Source organism: Pan troglodytes, chromosome 18 (genome assembly GCF_028858775.2).
Source record: "Pan troglodytes isolate AG18354 chromosome 18, NHGRI_mPanTro3-v2.0_pri, whole genome shotgun sequence".
Lineage (NCBI taxonomy): Eukaryota > Metazoa > Chordata > Mammalia > Primates > Hominidae > Pan > Pan troglodytes.
The window spans coordinates 33,448,759-33,465,429 of record NC_072416.2 but is presented as its reverse complement, the minus strand read 5'-3'; the positions used below and the strand labels follow the sequence as shown (position 1 = coordinate 33,465,429).

Here is a 16,671-nt window from a genome sequence, read left to right as displayed (position 1 = left end):
TAAGTCAGTAGGGCTGCTCCACTTCCAGTAAGCAGGCAGGAGGCAAGTGAAAGAGAGGGGACAAGCTGCCCGCTATGCACACTTCTGGGAAGTGATATCCCATTCCACTTACACCCCAGGAGCCTGTATTGGCACTTGGCTACATCTAGCTACAATGGAAGCCAGGAAGTACTGTCTTAATTTTTTTTTTTTTTTGAGACAGGGTCTTGATTGTTGCCCAGGCTGGAGTGGGTTGGCACAATCATAGCTCACTGCAACCTCAACCTCCTGGGTTCAAGCGATCCTCCCACGTCAGCCTCCCAGGGTGCTAGGTAGATTCCAGGTGTGCGCCCCCACGCCTGGCCACTGTTTTTATTCTGAGTGTCTCTGTGCCTCGCTAAAAACCATGGGTTCTAGTACCACAGAAGGAGGAAGAATGGATGTGAAGGAATAAGGATCTTATTCCTGTCTCTGTCACAAGGATCTTAGTGGGGGTCACATGAGGGCCACAAAGACAAAAATCCTCCAGTATACACAAGTTGAACATATTGCCATTTATTTTGTTGAGGTTAAACATATAATTTTAACGTATTCAAACTTATTAATGGACATTTTAAAAGCTGAAAAAGTGAAGAGCTGTACCATGTCGTGGATTATTTTAATGTCATAAAATTCAAAGGAATGCCACATTTCAATAAAACATTTTAAGAAGTTGACATACTTTTGTTAGAATCATGCAAATATTAGAGAAAGGTTAATGGCTTTTTTTTTAGTAGACATTACTGAGAAAACTGGCTCATTATATCACAAAAAGTGAAACTTGGATCTCATATATAAAGGTGTATTTCACTGAATTTTTTTTTTTTTTTTTTTTTTTTTTTTGAGACAGAGTTTCACTCTTGTCGCCCAGGCTGGAGTGCAATGGCGCGATCTTGGCTCACTGCAACCTCTGCCTCCTGGGTTCAAGCGATTCTCCTGCCTCAGCCTCCCGAAGTAACTGGGATTACAGGCGCCTGCCACCACACCTAGCTCTTTTCTTTTTTTTTTTTTTTCTGTATTTTCAGTAGAGACAAGGTTTCAGTCTTGAATTCCTAACCTCCGGTGATCCACCTGCCTCAGCCTCCCAAAGTTCTGGGATTACAGGCATGAGAAACCATGCCCAGCCGATTTCTCTCATTTTTTTTTTTTTTTTTTTTTTTAAGAGACAAGGTCTCGCTGTGTTGCCCAGGCTGGTCTCAAACTCCTAGGCTCAAGCAATCCTCCCGCCTCGGCCTCCTGAGTACAAAAGTGCATCTCAAATAGTTTTAAAATGATGTGCAATATTTAGCAACCAGTACAGCCCAGCATCAACCAATTAGAAGAAGTGTCTGACTGTTGAGAACAGATGCAGCCAAGGTGTCACCCCGGTGTGTACCAGCTGGACTTCAGCACTGTGTAGTGTTCTCAATATGAAAGGAAAAGCTGAACAGCTAACAGGAGAAGATGTAAAATATCTTAACAACTCTATTAAATAAGCAATCAAAAAGCAACCAACTGCAGAACAAGATAATTCATACTGTCTATATTAAAATTAAAATTTTCTTTTTTTTTTTTTTGAGACAAAGTCTCTCTGTCACTCAGGTTGATGTGCAGTGGCACTGTCTCTGTTCACTACAGCCTCCACCTCCCGGGTTCAAGTGATTCTCCTGCCTCTGCCTCCCGAGTAGCTGGGATTACAAGCATGCGCCACTGCACCCAGCTAATTTTTGTATTTTTAGTAGAGATGGGATTTCACCAAGTTGGTCAGGGTGGTCTTGAACTCCTGGCCTCAAGTGATCCACCCACCCCGGCCACCGAAAGTGCTGGGATTAGAGACCTGAGCCATCACGCCTAGCCAAAATTAAGAATTTCTGTTCAGTGACGGATACCCCTAGATACAAAGAAAATTTCAATTTTTTCCCCTTTAAATTTTTTTTTTGAGTGGAGCCTTGCTCTGTCGCCAGGCTGGAGTGCAGTGGTGGAACCTTGGCTCACTGCAATCTCCGCCTCCTGGGTTTAAGCGATTCCCCTGCCTCAGCCTCCAGAGTAGCTGGGACTACAGGTGTGCGCCACCATGCCCAGCTAATTTTTTGTATTTTAGTAGAGACGGGGTTTCACCATGTTGGCCAGGAGGGTCTCAATCTCCTGCCCTCATGATCCGCCCGCCTTGGCCTCCCAAAGCCCCCTTTTTAATTTTTTTTGTAGAGACGAGGTCTCGCTATGTTGCCCAGGCTGGTCTCGAACTCCTGGGCTGCAGCGATCCTTCTGCCTGGGCCTCCCAAAGTGCTGGGATTACCAGTGAACCTCCATACCCAGCCCAAATATGCACTCTTGGAATTATTTGCAATTGCCCAAGAATGTACAAGCAACTCCTGAGAATAAACCAAAAAAGATAAGAAACTCCATGAGAAAATGGGCAATGCACGGGAAGGGAAACCAGAAAGGCTAAGTGAAAAAATTCCCCAAATTAATGCTGATCAGATGAATGTATGTTAAAGCACCGCACCACTATCTACCCATGAGACTGGCAAAAATTAGGTAGTCTGGCAATACAAGTGCTGACAAGGATAAGGAGAAAAGGGCGGCCTCAAGTAGGAGGGTCAGTCACCGTTCTAAAGAAAATTTGGAAAACCATAGAGAAACTGACCTCTGTGACCTATAGGCCCATCCTGGGTACACATGCCACACAAGCACAGAAGGGAACACACGAAAGGATGTTTATCGTGGCCTGTATCCGGTGCCAAGGGGTCAGGGGCACCCAGGTGTCCCCCACTTTAGGCAATGTGTGTAAACTGCAATTGACATTGTGGAGTGCCACCGGCAGGTCAAAGCAATACTGCATTTCTAGAAGAGTCAATGGGGCTAGATCTTAGCACACATTGAGTGAAAACAGCATAAGACCTATTGCACAATAGCACTATATACAGTAAAAGCACATATTCACACATGAAACGTGGTATTTTACAAATACATTCATATTCAAAGACATGGGTGCTTATGGGAGAGGATGGTGTAAAGAAAGGGAAAAAAAGCCATAAAACCAGAGAATCTTTGCATGGGACTATATTCCTGAGATCCCAAACCAAAGGGATGAATGTGCTGTTATGCCTTAAATGTGTGCACCAGGAAATGTAAACTAGAAAGGTGGCTCTGAAGGGTCCTCAGGTGAGGAAGAGCCCCAGGGCTGAGAATCCACCACCTTCATCCTTCAAAAGAGTACCTCAGTTGTCTGCTTACGCTTCAGCCAGCATGTGTGAGCTTGGTCATTTCCTGCAAGCCAGGCAACCACACCAGTGTATAAGCCTCAAGCAAATGTCACTCCCAAGCCCCAAATGGGACTAAGGCCTCTGCTGGGCTAGGCGTGGTGTAAATCCCAGGCCTGGAAGCTCCTACCCAACCCTCATTTGTTTCAACTCACTTTCAATATGTGCATAGTTTCATAAAGCAGACATTTCCATGAGGAAAAGAGGATGGTGGTGAAAGGGGAGGGGTGAAGGGACATCCCCAAGTCACAGAGGCTGCAAAACTCAGCATGACTTGTGGACAGAGCCACAGGCCACCCAGGGCAACAACACCCACATAACTCACCAAGTGGTTAACGGCTCTAAACCAGGGTCAACAGGAGAGGGGACAAAAGTCACTCCTTGATTTTGCTGCAGCTTAAAGATAAGTTCTACCTCAGCTTATGCTAGCCCTTATGGGGCAAAAAAGGGAAAGTTATTCTCCCCAAGTCCAGGCTGGGCCGTCAAACAGGGAGTGGGGTGTCAGCCCCAGACCTCAATGAGGTCCCCAGATTCCATGCCCAGGTCAGCTGGCAGCTCCCTGCCTGAAAGCTTTGTCCCATCAAAGAAGAAGGAGAGCTTCCGTCCCGACAGTCCCATGGCCTCCTCATAGTGGGACATGAGGGTCTTTAGAGGGGAATCCTGGATGGAGAGAAAAGAAAATGGACGTCAGAACATGAAAGGGGGCGGGGATCCCGCAGGGATAGACAAGGAACTTGGGACAGGGAGGATGGCGGCAGGGGCGGAAACAATAAAGTCAGGGCCCCATGCGGGGAAAGGAGAGAGGACAAAGAAGCCAGCCCAGCCAGGCTCCTCTCTGGGAGCTGGGACGAATCCTGTCATCCCTCTGGGCTCCAAGTTGCTCAGGTAGAGGACGGGGGCCACGAGCCCAAGGCTTAGGGGTATAGGCTCTAAGTCAGGCAAGTCCTCCTAGCCTCAGCCTCCTTCCCTATGAAACGGAAGTGTGTACCAGTGACTAAGAGAGCCCAGATTCTAGAGTGAGGATGAGCCGAGCTGGAGGCCAGGCTCTCCCACCTATTAGATATGTGACCTTAGAAAAATGTTACAGGTTATGTTCCCCAGAGAAGACACCTTGTGGTCTTAACCCCTGTTAAGTGTGAATGTGATGTGATTTGGAGACGGGGCCTTTGCAGATGCAATCAAGTTGAGGTTGTACTGGATTAGGACGAGTGCTAATGCCGTGGGACTGGTAGACAACTCACTGCAACCTCTGCCTCCTGGGTTCAAGCAATTCTCCTGCCTCAGCCTCCTGAGTAGCTGCAACTACAGGCACAGACCACCACACCCAGCTAAGTTTTTGTATTTTTGGTAGAGACAGTTTCTCTGTTGCCCAAGCTGGTCTCAAATTTCCTGAGTTCAGATAAGCCACCCACTTTGGCCTCCCAAAGTGCTGGGATGACAGGCGTGAGCCCCCGCACCCAGCCTGGGACTGGTATGCTTATGGAACAGACACAGAAACAGACATGAGGGGAGAGCACACGTGATGACAGAGGCAGAATGGAGTGCACCTGCAAGCCAAGAATGCCAAGGACTGTGGGCCGCCAGCAGGAGCCAGGAGACAGGGCAAATTCCACGAAGAGACCCTGAGGGACTGCGTGATGTTGTCAAATATATATTTGGTCTTTGTATGTTTCCTGGTATAAAATTCCTAAAATCCTTGGGAAAGAGTTAAGTATCTTTTTGCATGCTAATGAGTTGACTGGTGGCTGGCAGCCCCTAGAGAGCTTCAGGAATGGTGCTGGTCACTAGAAAGACCAAGGTAGGATAAGACAGTTGGGACTTTTTCCCCACCCCTCAACCTCCAAGAAGGAGGGAGAGAGTGAAGGTTGAGTCACCACCAATAGCCCATGGTTTAATCAGTCATGCCTATATAACAAAGCTTCCATAAAAATCCAGAGGACAGGGTTTGGAGAACTTCCCAATAGTTGAACATGTGGTGATTCCTGGAGAATGGTGCCCAGGGAAGGTATGGAAGCTCTGCGCCCTTTTCCCATGCTGTGCCCTACACATCTCTTCATCTGTATCCTTTGTAACATCCTTTATAATAAACCAGTAAATGAAAGTAAGTGTCTCCCTGAGTTCTGTAAGCTGCTCTAAAAAATTAAACCCAAGGAGGGGGCCAGGTGCAGTGGCTCATGCCTGTAATCCCAACACTCTGGGAGGCAGAGGTGGGAGGATCAGTTGAGCCCAGGAGTTTGAGTCCAGCCTGGGCAACATAGTGAGACCCCGTCTACACACAAAAAATTAAAAAATTAGCCAAGGGTAGTGGCACACACCTGTAGTCCCAGCTACTCAGGAGGCTGAGGTAGAAGGATCGCTTGAGCCCAGGAGTTTGAGGCTGTGGTAAGCCAAGATCGCACCACTGCACTCCAGCCCAGGCAACAGAGCAAGACCCTGTCTTTTTTTTTTTTTTTTTTTTTGAGACGAAGTCTAGCTCTGTCGCCCAGGCTGGAGTGCAGTGGCTTGATCTTGGCTCACTGCAACCTCCGCCTCCCAGGTTCAAGCGATTCTTCTGCCTCAGCCTCCTGAGTAGCTGGGACTACAGGCGCATGCCACCATGCCCAGCTAATTTTTTGTATTTTTAGTAGAGACAGGGTTTCACCATGTTGATCAGACTGGTCTTGAACTCCTGACCTCGTGATCCGCCCACCTCAGCCTCCCAAAGTGCTGGGATTACAGGCGTGAGCCACCACGTCTGGCCCTGTCTCTTTTTTGTTTTTTTCAAAAGAAAAGAAAAAAATCCTGAGTTTGTTTTCTTCCCCCATATCTTCAGAGACCCTGGCTCTGCTAACACCTTGATTTCAGACTTCTACCCTCCAGAACAATGAGAGAATAAATTTATGTTGTTTTAAGCCACCCAATTTGTGGTACTTTGTTACAACAGCCAAAATACAAAAGTGGGGTGCTGCTGGAATAAATGGTTAAATGTAACAGTGGCTTTGAAATTGGATCAGGGCTGGAAGAATTTTTTTTTTTTTTTCAGATAGGGTCTTGCTGTCTCCCAGGCTGGAGTGCAGTGGCCCAATCTCAGCTCACTGCAGCCTCAATCTCCTAGGCACAAGCGATCCTCACACCTCAGCCTCCTGGGTAGCTGGAACTATAGGCCTGCGCCAGCATGCTGGGCTAATTTTTGTATTTTTTGTAGAGGCAGGGTTTCACTATGTTGCCCGGGCTGGTCTTGAACTCCTGAGCTCAAGCAATCTGTCCGTGTTGGCCTCTCAAAGTGTTAGAATTACAGATGTGAGGCACTGTGCCTGGCCAAAGCTGCAAGAATTTTGAGGTGTATGTTAGGAAAAACCTAGACTGCCTTGAAGAGACTGCTGGTAGAAATATGGACATTAAAGGGAATGTCCCTGCAGGCTCACAAAGAGGAGAGGTGCAGAGAAATCTCCTATCATCTTAAGAGGATGCATATATTGTTATGAACAGAAGGCTGCTAGAAACATGAATATTAAAGGTGTTTCTGGTGAGGTCTCTGGAGGAAATGAGGAATGTGTTATTGGTAACTGGAATAAAAGTTTCCAATAAAGGTGGCGCAATCATGGCTCACTACAACCTTGATCTCCCAGGCTCAAGCAATCCTCCTGCCTCAGCCGCCTGGGGAGCTAGGATTACAGGTGCTGGGATTACAGGTGTGAGCCACTGCACCTGGCCCAATTTCTCACTTTTGAAATGGGAATGTCTATCCTATGTCTGTCCCATCACTGTATTTTAGAAGCAAATAACTTATTTTCTAGATTTCACGGGTCCGCAGAGAGAGAGAGAGAGAGGAATTTTGTCCCAGAATGGACGATACCAAGTCTCATCCAAAACTGATTTAATGATTTAGAAAATAAGATTGGGACTTCTTGAGTTGATTATATTTAAATGAGATTTTGGGCTTAAGAGTTGATGCTGGGATGGGTTAAGACTTGTAGGGATATTGGAATGGGATGTATATATTTTGCAGATGGGAAGGCCATGAATTTGGTGGGGGCTAGAGAACAGTGTGTTAAGGGTTGAACTGTATTCCCCTGAAAAGGCACTTTGTGGTCCTAACCCCTAGTAAATGTGAATGTAACCTTATTTGAAAGTAGGGACTTTGCAGATATAATCAAGTTGAGATGAGGTTGTGCTTGGTTAGGGTGGGGCTAGCCCAACATGACCTATGTCTTTCCAAGAAGAGAGACGAACACAGACAGAGACACATGGAGAACACCGTGTGATCACAGAGGGAGAGACTGGAGTGACACAGCTGCAAGCCAAGGAACTCTGGCCACCAGCAGAAGCTAGAAAGAGGTAAGGAAGGTTTCCACTCAGATTCTCAGACGGAACCAGGCCCTGCCAACACCTTCAATTCAGACTTCTAGGCTCCAGAAGTGTACAGGAATAGGTTTCTATTGTTTTAAGCCACCCAATTTGTGTATTTCGTTAACAGTAGACTTAAGAAATGAATGCAGCAGGCCAGGCGCGGTGGCTCACACCTGTAATCCCAACACTTTGGGAGGCCAAGGTGGGTGGCTCACTTGAGGTCAGGAGTTTGAGACCAGCCTGGCCAACATGGTGAAACCCTGTCTCTACTAAAAATACAAAAATTAGCCCAGCACGTGCACCTGTAATCCCAGCTACACGGGAGGCTGAGGAAGGAGAATCACTTGAAACTCGGGAGGCAGAGGCTGCAGTGAACCAAGATCATGCCAGACTTCAGCCTGGGCGACAGGGCGAGACTCTATCTCAAAAAAAAAAAAAAAAAAAAAAAAACTGCACCAAGTTGCTTATTCCACCTCTCTAGAACTCAATCTTCTTATTGCCAAATGAGGATAACGACAGTGCTTTGTGGCCCACATCAGATTGTTGGGAAATTAAATAAGATCCTGAATGTGAGGAAATTATCCTCAGCACGGGGACTAGCACTTAGCCATGTGGCCTTCATTGTTATTTTGATGGGTTTTATTGATTACCGTCTAAGGGTCCTTTCTGTTTTAATCAGAAGGAGTCAGGAGACCGAGGGAGCACCCAGAATACGGCAAAGGGTACCAGTAGAAGCAGGGAGGGAAGTTGAACGATGGGTTTTCCCACTACCTAGGATGGCTGGGAACCCAAGAACATGGAGGGCAGTGTCTCCTGCAAGTCAAGATTAGGGGAATCCATCCTCCATTAACTGACAAGAGAGACAAGAGGCAGCAGAGGACAGGGTGAGGGGCGTGGAGAGCCATCTCTCCCACTCACTCGAGACAGTGAGACTTCCAGTGTCTGGTGTTTCTCCTTTCCCTGCACCCGAAGCTGGAGCTGTTGGGACTTCTCTGTGGCCTCTGGAGAACTTGCTAGTACCACACAGTCTGTGGGAGGCAGAATCAAGAAGCCAGGGCTAAGTGGGGGCTTGGAAGCAGGGCCCGTGCTGAACCTCTCCCCATATCCCCTTCCCCTGGCAAATGCCTCAAGGCCCCACCTCCCTGCCTTCCTCTCACCAATGATGTCAGCCACTCCGAGCTTTAGGGTCCTGGGAGTGGCAGTAGGTGATAGCTCTGTCTCTCCAAAAAGCAAAAGGATCCTGCTTGGGGACACCCCAAGGTGGGTGGCCATGTGGTCCACCACACTCTGCAGGGGCTCCGACTAGGGATGGGGACAACAAGCAAAAGAGGTCTTCCTGCCTTGAAATCCATGCCCCCAGACACACCACCCAAACACAAGCTCTGGCCTTAGCTACTTGCTAAGCTCCTCAGCTGTGAGTTTCATCATATTTACCTGGCAAGGTATAGAATAAAATCGTGTCAGCAAGGGGTACAGGCGAGGAGCACAAAGAAATATAGCAGCCATGGGTTAGAACAAAGAAAGGGGTGGTGGGGATTGCAGCAAACTGGAATTCACATGCCACCTAGACAGGCTGGCTGTTACGCAGCTCCAGCTGATTGGCACTGTTTGGGAACGTGGGCCAGTATGACATCTTCCTATATTTTTCTTTTTTTTTTTTTTGAGACGGAGTTTCGCTCTTGTTAACCAGGCTGGAGTGTAGTGGCGCAATCTCAGCTCACTGCAACCTCCGCCTCCCCAGTTCAAGTGATTCTCCTACCCGGCTGGTCTCGAACTCTTGAATTCGGGTGATCCACCTGCCTCGGCCTCCCAAACTACAGGGATTACAGGTGTGAGCCACTGCACCTGGCCACATCTTCCTATTTTTTAAGAGAAGCCAGAAATCTGGACCTTTTTTTTTTCTTTCTATTTTTAGTAGAGGTGGGCTTCACCATATTGGCCAGGCTGGTCTTGAACTCCTGATCTCAAGTGAGATCTGAGGCAGAGTCTCGCTCTTTCACCCAGGCTGGAAGGCAGTGGCACCATGCCCAGCTAATTTTTGTATTTTTAGTAGAGATGGGGTTTCACCATGTTGGCTAGGCTGGTCTCGAACTCCTGACCTCAGGTGATCTGCCTGCCTTCACCTCCCAAAAGTGCTGGGATTACAGGCGTGAGGCACTGCACCCGGCCAGAAATCTGGACCTTTGTATGAAATCACCCATCACAAAGGTGACAACAAACTCGTATATTTTTAAAGCACTTGGTCAGGCATGATGGCTCACACCTATAATCCCAGCATTTTGAGAGGCCGAGGCGGGAGGTTTGCTTGAGGTCAGGAGTTCAAGATCAGCCTGAGCAACAAAGCAAGATCCCATCTCCATTTTTTTTTTTTTTTTTTTAAGAGACAGGGTCTTGCTCTCTCACCCAGGCTGCAGTGCAGTGGCACGATCACAGCTGACTGCAGCCCCCAACTCCTGGACTCAGAAGATCCTCTTGCATCAGCCTCCCAAGTCGCTGGGACTACAGGTATGTGCCACCATGCCTGGTTAATTTTTTTATTTTTAGTAGAGACAAGGTCTCACTATTTTGCCCAGGCTGGTCTCGAACTCCTGGCCTCAAGTGATCCTCTCACCTTGGCCTCCCAAAGTGCTGGGATTACAGGAATGAGCCACCATGCCTGGCCCCCATCTCTATGTTTAAAAAATAAAATAGGCCAGGCACTGTGGCTCATGCCTGTAATCCCAACACTTTGGGAAGCTGAGACAGGGGATCACTTGAGATCAGGAGTTCAAGACCAGCCTGGCCAATATAGTGAAGCCCTGCCTCCACTAAAAATACAAAAATTAGTCGGGCATGGTGGCGGGCACCTGTAGTCCAAGCTACTCGGGAGGCTGAGGTGGGAGAATCGCCTGAACCTGGGAGGCGGAGGTTTCAGTTAGCAGAGATCGTGCCACTGCACTCCAGCCTAGGCGACAGAGTAAGACTCCGTCTCAAAAAATAAAAATAATAAAAAATAATAAAATAAAATAAGTCTACAAAGAAAGCAGACACACTGTTGGAAAAGCCATGGGCTGCCAGTTTGCAGCCTCTGCCTTAGTTGCTTGACTGATGCACTGTGCATCAGTAACGGTAATGTCTGTTGTCATTCCTGGTGTTGAAACAGGGTCATCCCTACAAAAATATCAGGCTTCGCCAGGAAGCTGGTGGAGCTCAGGGTGACTGAGTGACATCTGCTGTGTCCAGGGCAGTGAGAGCAAGCCCAGGAGGGAAGCCCAGGTTCCTAGGGAGGAAAGCAAGAGAGACTACCAAAAAAAAGCTTCTTAGAAGACAGGATGCTTCACACCTGGAATCCCAGCACTTTGGGAGGTCAATGAGGGACGATCACTTGAGCCCAGGAGTTCGGAACCAGCCTGGACACAGTAAGACCACTTTTTGAAGGAAAAAAAAAGACACAGGATGCTTATGAGGAGCCTTGAAGAATGGGTAGAAAGTTTGCCAGAAAGAGAGGGGAGCGTTGGGAAAATGCAGACAGAGGAAACAAAAAGTGTGAAGGCAGGACAGACTGAAAAGAATGATGGGCAGCTCTAGAGAGCAGGATGGGAAAAGGATGACAGTCCCTTCTGCCAGGACACCCCTGCTGGACACCACCATCTCTCCAGAAGCAGCTCCTGGGTCCTTCTCCCATGGGCCTCAGGCACTCACCATCCTGAGGGGCAATCTGACCAGGTCAGCCCGGCAACGGATTTTGAGTGGGAAGAGTCGGAGGGTCTCTGGGAGGGTGGGCCCTTCCACCAAGACCACTTCATCCTCTTGGCCCTGTTGCTCTTGACCCTGAGGTGGCTTGGGGCTCAGACAGGAACGGAGATCCTGGAGGCGCTTGTTCACCTCACTGCAGTGCAGACAGGACTCTGGGTCAACTGGAGTCAGCCACCCTCCCGGATTGCCCTCTTCCATCCCAGCCAGAGCCCCTGCACTTGGCACCTTAACTTCTTGAGTGCCCGAGTATGCGTTCTGCTTTTGGTCCTTGGTGAAGGTGGGGACAGAGGAGAGTTGTCCAGATCCCTGTAGAAGCAAGAGACAGCAGGACGGAGGCAATGGAGAGAGACTGGCCCCACAAATCCTAGAAATCAGATCCTTGGACAATCAAGCATAGTTGGACGCAATGGCTCACACCTGTAATCCCAGCACTTTTGGAGGCTGAGCCAGGAGGATTGCTCGAGCCCAGGAGTCCAAGACCAGGCTGGGCAAGATGGGGAGACCCTATTTCTACATAATTAGCCAGGCATAGTAGAACACAGCTGTAGTCCCAGCTACTCAGGAGGCTGAGGTGGGAGGGTCGCTTGAACCCAGGAATTTGAGGCTGCAGTAAGCTATGATCACGCCACTGCACTCCAGCCTGGGCAATGGAGTGAGGCCCTATCTCTAAAAATGTAAAAATAAAGAGGAAGCAGCTTCCAATAACCCCCATTTCACTGGAAGGCAGGGGTAGGGGAGAGGGAAAGCCTGAGGCATCATTTTTATATTTACATGACCTGAATATTAGGGAAGAAAATGCCTCATTTTTGAGACTGTCACTTCCCAGGAAAATGTCCAATAATATCCGACAGACGGCAAGCACTTACCATATGTCCAGTGTTGCCCAGGCTGGTCTTGAACTCCTGGGCTCAAGTGATTCACTCCCCTTGGCCTCCCAAAGTGCTGGGATTACAGGCAAGAGCCATTGTGCCTAGCCAAGTGTTAACTCTTGATTGACTCAGCAATTCATTGACACAAATGCCACTATTATCCCCAGGTTTGGGGGGATTTTTTGTCTGTCTGTTTGTTTGCTTTTTAGAGACAGGGTCTCACTCTGTCACCCAGGCTGGAGTATAGTGGCACGATCATGGCTTACTGCAGCCTCTAACTCCTGGGATCAAGCGATTTTCCCATCTCAGCCTCCCGAGCAGCTGGGATCACAGGCATGCGCCACCACGCCAGGCTACTTTTTTTTTTATTTTTTGTAGAGACAGGGTCTCTCTATGTTTCCCAGGCTATAAAACGGGGTTTTATAGATGAAGAAAGAGAAGCACAGAGAGGACAGGGAAGCTGGACTGGAACCATACCTTAAGCTCACATTACTAGGGTCTCAGAATCCACTCCCAAGGGTGATCCTGAAGGGTTCACTGTCACCCCCCGGGGTAAGCCACCTCTTTTCCCAAGCGATTCATTCCCCACATGAACCTCAACAGTCCTTCTATCCCTTCTTCTTAACCTTTCAGGAGCCACCCAAGAGTCCTGCCTGCCTCCGCTTACCCCTCCAACTCACTTCCTGCTCCCAGGGCCCAAGGGCCCTGGCCTCACTCACAGAAACTCTGTCTTTTTCTTCTCTTCTTTATCCTTAGTCCTCAGCTTTGTCTTCCAGGGAGAGCCTGGTGATGGGGAGCCCTCATGGTAGAGACCACTCGAATCTGCCAGCTCTGCCTCTGGGGGCAGAGGAAGAGAAGGTAGAAGGGGGTTATCCAAGGGAGGCCAGCAAGGCCAAGAAGAAACAAGTCAGAGGCTTCAAGAAGGTCCTAGGAAAGGAGGAGACCACGGAGCCCCTGGCACACACAGGGCCACATGATAATATTGGGAAAGGGGGCAGGGGATGAGACTGCTATTTAGTATAAAGATAGCTCATATTAACTTAAAATTAACTCAAATTTCTCATGAAAGGAAACCAGGTATTATTTTCTATAATACAGAAATTTCTATTTGCCTGCTGTCAATAAAAGATCATCACAAACCACAAAAATAAATACTGTGAAAATTAAAAAATGATAAGAAACCCTAGATCAGTGGCTCTGAACCAGGGACAATTTTGCCTCTGCGGGGACATATAGCAATGTTTAGAGACAATATTGGTTATCAAAATGTGGAGGGCGAGGGGGCTGAGGTATAATACTTCCCAGGGATGGAAGTCAGGATGCCGCTAAACTTTCTACAATGCACAGGACAGTTTCCAACACCAAAGAATTTTCCAGTCCAAAAAATGCCAGTAATGCTGAAGTCATGAAATCCTGTCCTAACTAACTATGGCAGCTGCGAGAGGCCTATGATTCTGCATTTCGTTTTTCTTTTTTTTTTTGAGACCGGGTCCTACTGTGTCACCCAGGTTGGAGTGCAGTGGCATGATCATGGCTCGCTGCAGCCTCGACTTCCTGGGCTCAGGTGTTTCTCCCACCTCAGCCTCCTGAGTAGCTAGGACTACAAGTACACATCACCATGCCTGGTTAATTTTTTATTTTTCTGTAGAAACAGGGTCTCATCATGTTGCACAGGCTGGTCTCAAACTCCTGGGATCAAGCAATCCTCCCATCTCAGCCTCCCAAAGTGCTGGGATTACAGCACTTTGAGCCACTGTGCCCAGCCGATCCTGCATTTCTAGCAAGCTTCCAACGGATGCTATATATGGCTGGGCCCACGTTTTGAGTATCAGGGATAGAGATACCTTTTACGTAGCACTTCTATGTCCTAGGTACTGTCCTAAAGCATATATCTAGCCAAGAGGCAGCTCTCTCTATATTCCCTTTCATTAATTCTCACCAAAATCTGCACCAAAATGGGGTCTACTATTATCCCCACTTTGATAATGAGGAAATTGAAGCACTGAGAAATTAAGAAACTTGCCCAGGCTGGGCGTGGTAGCTCATGCCTGTAATCCCAGCACTTTGGGAGGCCAAGGCAGACAGATCACCTAAGGTCAGGAGTTCGAGATCAGCCTGGCCAACATGATGAAACCCCATCTCTACTAAAAATACAAAAAAGCCAGACATGGTGGCGGGCGCCTGTAATCCCTGCTACTCGGGAGGCTGAGGCAGGAGAATGGCTTGAACCTGGGAGATGGAGGTTGCAGTGAGCTAAGATTGCGCCACTACACTCCACCCTGGGTGACAGAGTGAGACTCTGTCTCAAAACAAGAAAAAAGAAACTCGCCTAAGATCACACGGCTATTAAGAGATAGAGCTGAGGCCGGGCACAGTGGCTCACGCCTGTAATCCCTTCAATTTGGGAAGCTAAAATGGGCGGATCACCTGAGGTCAGGAGTTCAAGACCAGCCAGGCCAACATGGTGAAACCCCATCTCTATTAAAAATACAAAAAATTAGCCAGGCGTGGTGGGAATTAGTCAGCTACTGGGAAGGCTGAGGCAGGAGAATCGCTTGAACCCAGGAGGTGGAGGTTGCAGCGAGCCGAGATCGCGCCATTGCACTCCAGCTTGGGCAACAAGAGCGAAACTCTGTCTAAAAAAAAAAAAAAGAAAGAGAACTGAGATTCAAACCCAGGCCAGATGGCTCCTGTTTGCTTTTAATCACCCCACCGTACTCCCTCATGGTACAAGAGTCTTGGTCCAAGGTCTCCATTTGCCCACTGGATTATTTCCTTATTAGACTAGATTCCTATTCCCCGCCCTTGAGTTGTTTGCAAAAAATGCATCAGTGGGGGAGGACAAAGACAGGGCATCCCTGATAAGATTCAGAGAACACCCTGCTGGCTCCAGTGTTCCCAAAGAACTTGCTGCAGATGTAACAAGATGTCACAGATTCTCAACACCTTACCGCCTCCTGCCCCGCCCAGGACTACAGAATCAGCATCTCTTCAGGTGGCACCAGAAATGTATACATTAATACATTCTATGCTTGTTAACAATCCAGCTCCTGTGGCTAGGATGCAGGAGTCCCCTCTCCCACGCTCTTCCCTTGAGCCTCAGGAGACAACTGACTGCAGGAATATAAACCCCAGGAAGTCTCTTAAGAGAAGCCAGCGGCTGCGTGCCTCTCCCTGGAGGCCCTCCCTTACCTTCCTCATCCCCTGGAGGGTAGAGTTTCAGGAGGGATAGATCATCTGGGATAAGGCGAAGGCTGCTTTTAACCTGCAAAGACAAGAAGGGAGAGGGGTCAGGCCCAAGTCCTTCCCCTACCGAAAGAAAAAATTGGGGGTAATTCTTCCCTGACACCCAGCTCCCAAATCCTCCCTAAGATCGTGGACACCTTGGCCCTCTCCTGGCAACCTAGAAGTCCAGCTTCCCCAGGATTCAGAATGGAAGTACCCTTCACCCTTTTCCTCCATCTGCCTAAGACACTCTGAAATGTATGCTTCCTTATCCTTTTTAACTAGGTTACTAGCCGCCCCTCTACCCCTGACTCTTAGGGACTCTCAGCCCATTGCTCACACGACCATCGGGGGACCCCAGCCTCCTGGAGCCGCCCAGTCCTCTCTGAACCCGCATGGACCCCAACCCCCAATACTGCAGCTCCCTGGCTTCATTTGCCACGGGCCCCAACCTCAAAATCCAACGGCCCCAGGTCCTCCCAGTCCCTCTCCAAAATCTCAGGAATCCCAGCTCTTCAGCCTCCCTGTGCCCCCAAGACTCCAGCTCCTAGGAATCCTAAACTTCCAACGCATCCCACCCTCCTTCACCACCCCAGTCTGCAGAAAGTCGCGGAGCCCTGCCTCTCCCTGCCTCCAACACCCTAGCGCCCGAGGACCAGCCCCAGAACCCCAGCCTCAACACCCCTATAGCCCTACCCTCCCCGAACGCCGGCCCCTCCCTGGAGGCCAAGCCCTTGGCCCTTCCGCCGGTCCCCTCCCCGGGACCGGGCGCACCTTCCCCGAGTACACCGGAACCAGCGGCGCCTCCCCCGGATCCAGCACCAGCCGCCGCCGCCGCCTGACCGGCTCCCGCGGGGGTCCTGCGGGCCGCCCGTTCTCCCCTTCGCTGTCACTGTCGCTGTTATCCCGGGACGCGACCGGCCCCGGGGGCTCCGGGGGCGCAACCTCAACCTCGTCCGCGGCACCGCGAGCGGTGGCGACCTCCAGAATTTCCTCATCGCTGTCGGTGACCAAGTCCACAGACACCACGTCCAGCGTGCCCCGGGATGGAGACCGCTGGGCCCGAGGACGCCGGCCCCGACCGCCCCAGCCGCCCCGACCCCCTCGGCCGGCACCGCTACCTCCAGACCAGCGGCCCCGCTTCCCCACAGGCTCCGCCATGGCACACTTTCCTCCACAACACACGCCCGCCTCCTCTCGCCCCGCCCCGCCCCCTTCAGCGACTTTCGCCTTGCATTGGACAAACAGCCTGC

The 16,671-nt window shown here is 49.5% G+C and overlaps 1 protein-coding gene across 2 annotated transcripts; it reads right to left on the bottom strand.

The window, feature by feature from the left end:
* Window positions 1-518: 518 nt before the first annotated feature.
* NFATC2IP (nuclear factor of activated T cells 2 interacting protein) lies at window positions 519-16,659 on the bottom strand. Of its 2 annotated transcripts, XM_001146533.8 has the most exons (8): window positions 16,193-16,655; window positions 15,386-15,458; window positions 12,913-13,030; window positions 11,550-11,630; window positions 11,271-11,457; window positions 8,747-8,891; window positions 8,508-8,617; window positions 2,955-3,920 (listed from the first exon to the last, which is right to left on the bottom strand). In XM_001146533.8, exons 1-8 carry the CDS (start codon window positions 16,577-16,579, stop codon window positions 3,762-3,764), a joined length of 1,260 nt encoding a protein of 419 aa, XP_001146533.1. In that variant the 5' UTR covers window positions 16,580-16,655; the 3' UTR covers window positions 2,955-3,761. The 2 variants fall into 2 exon arrangements, with proteins under 2 accessions (XP_054525224.1, XP_001146533.1); XM_054669249.2 differs by lacking the exons at window positions 8,508-8,617; window positions 8,747-8,891 and having other exon boundaries at window positions 519-3,920; window positions 16,193-16,659.
* Between the last annotated feature and the right edge of the window lie 12 nt (window positions 16,660-16,671).

Excerpts from the sequence above, each read along its gene's own strand:
- NFATC2IP (XM_001146533.8), bottom strand. The coding sequence starts at position 16,579 with ATGGCGGAGCCTGTGGGGAAGCGGGGCCGCTGGTCTGGAGGTAGCGGT. Across the intron at positions 11,631-12,912 it reads AAGAAAAAGACAGAGTTTCT|GGATCTGGACAACTCTCCTC; the intron begins GTGAGTGAGGCC and ends TTGCTTCTACAG. Across the intron at positions 8,892-11,270 it reads TCAGATTGCCCCTCAGGATG|TCGGAGCCCCTGCAGAGTGT; the intron begins GTGAGTGCCTGA and ends CCCCATCCCTAG.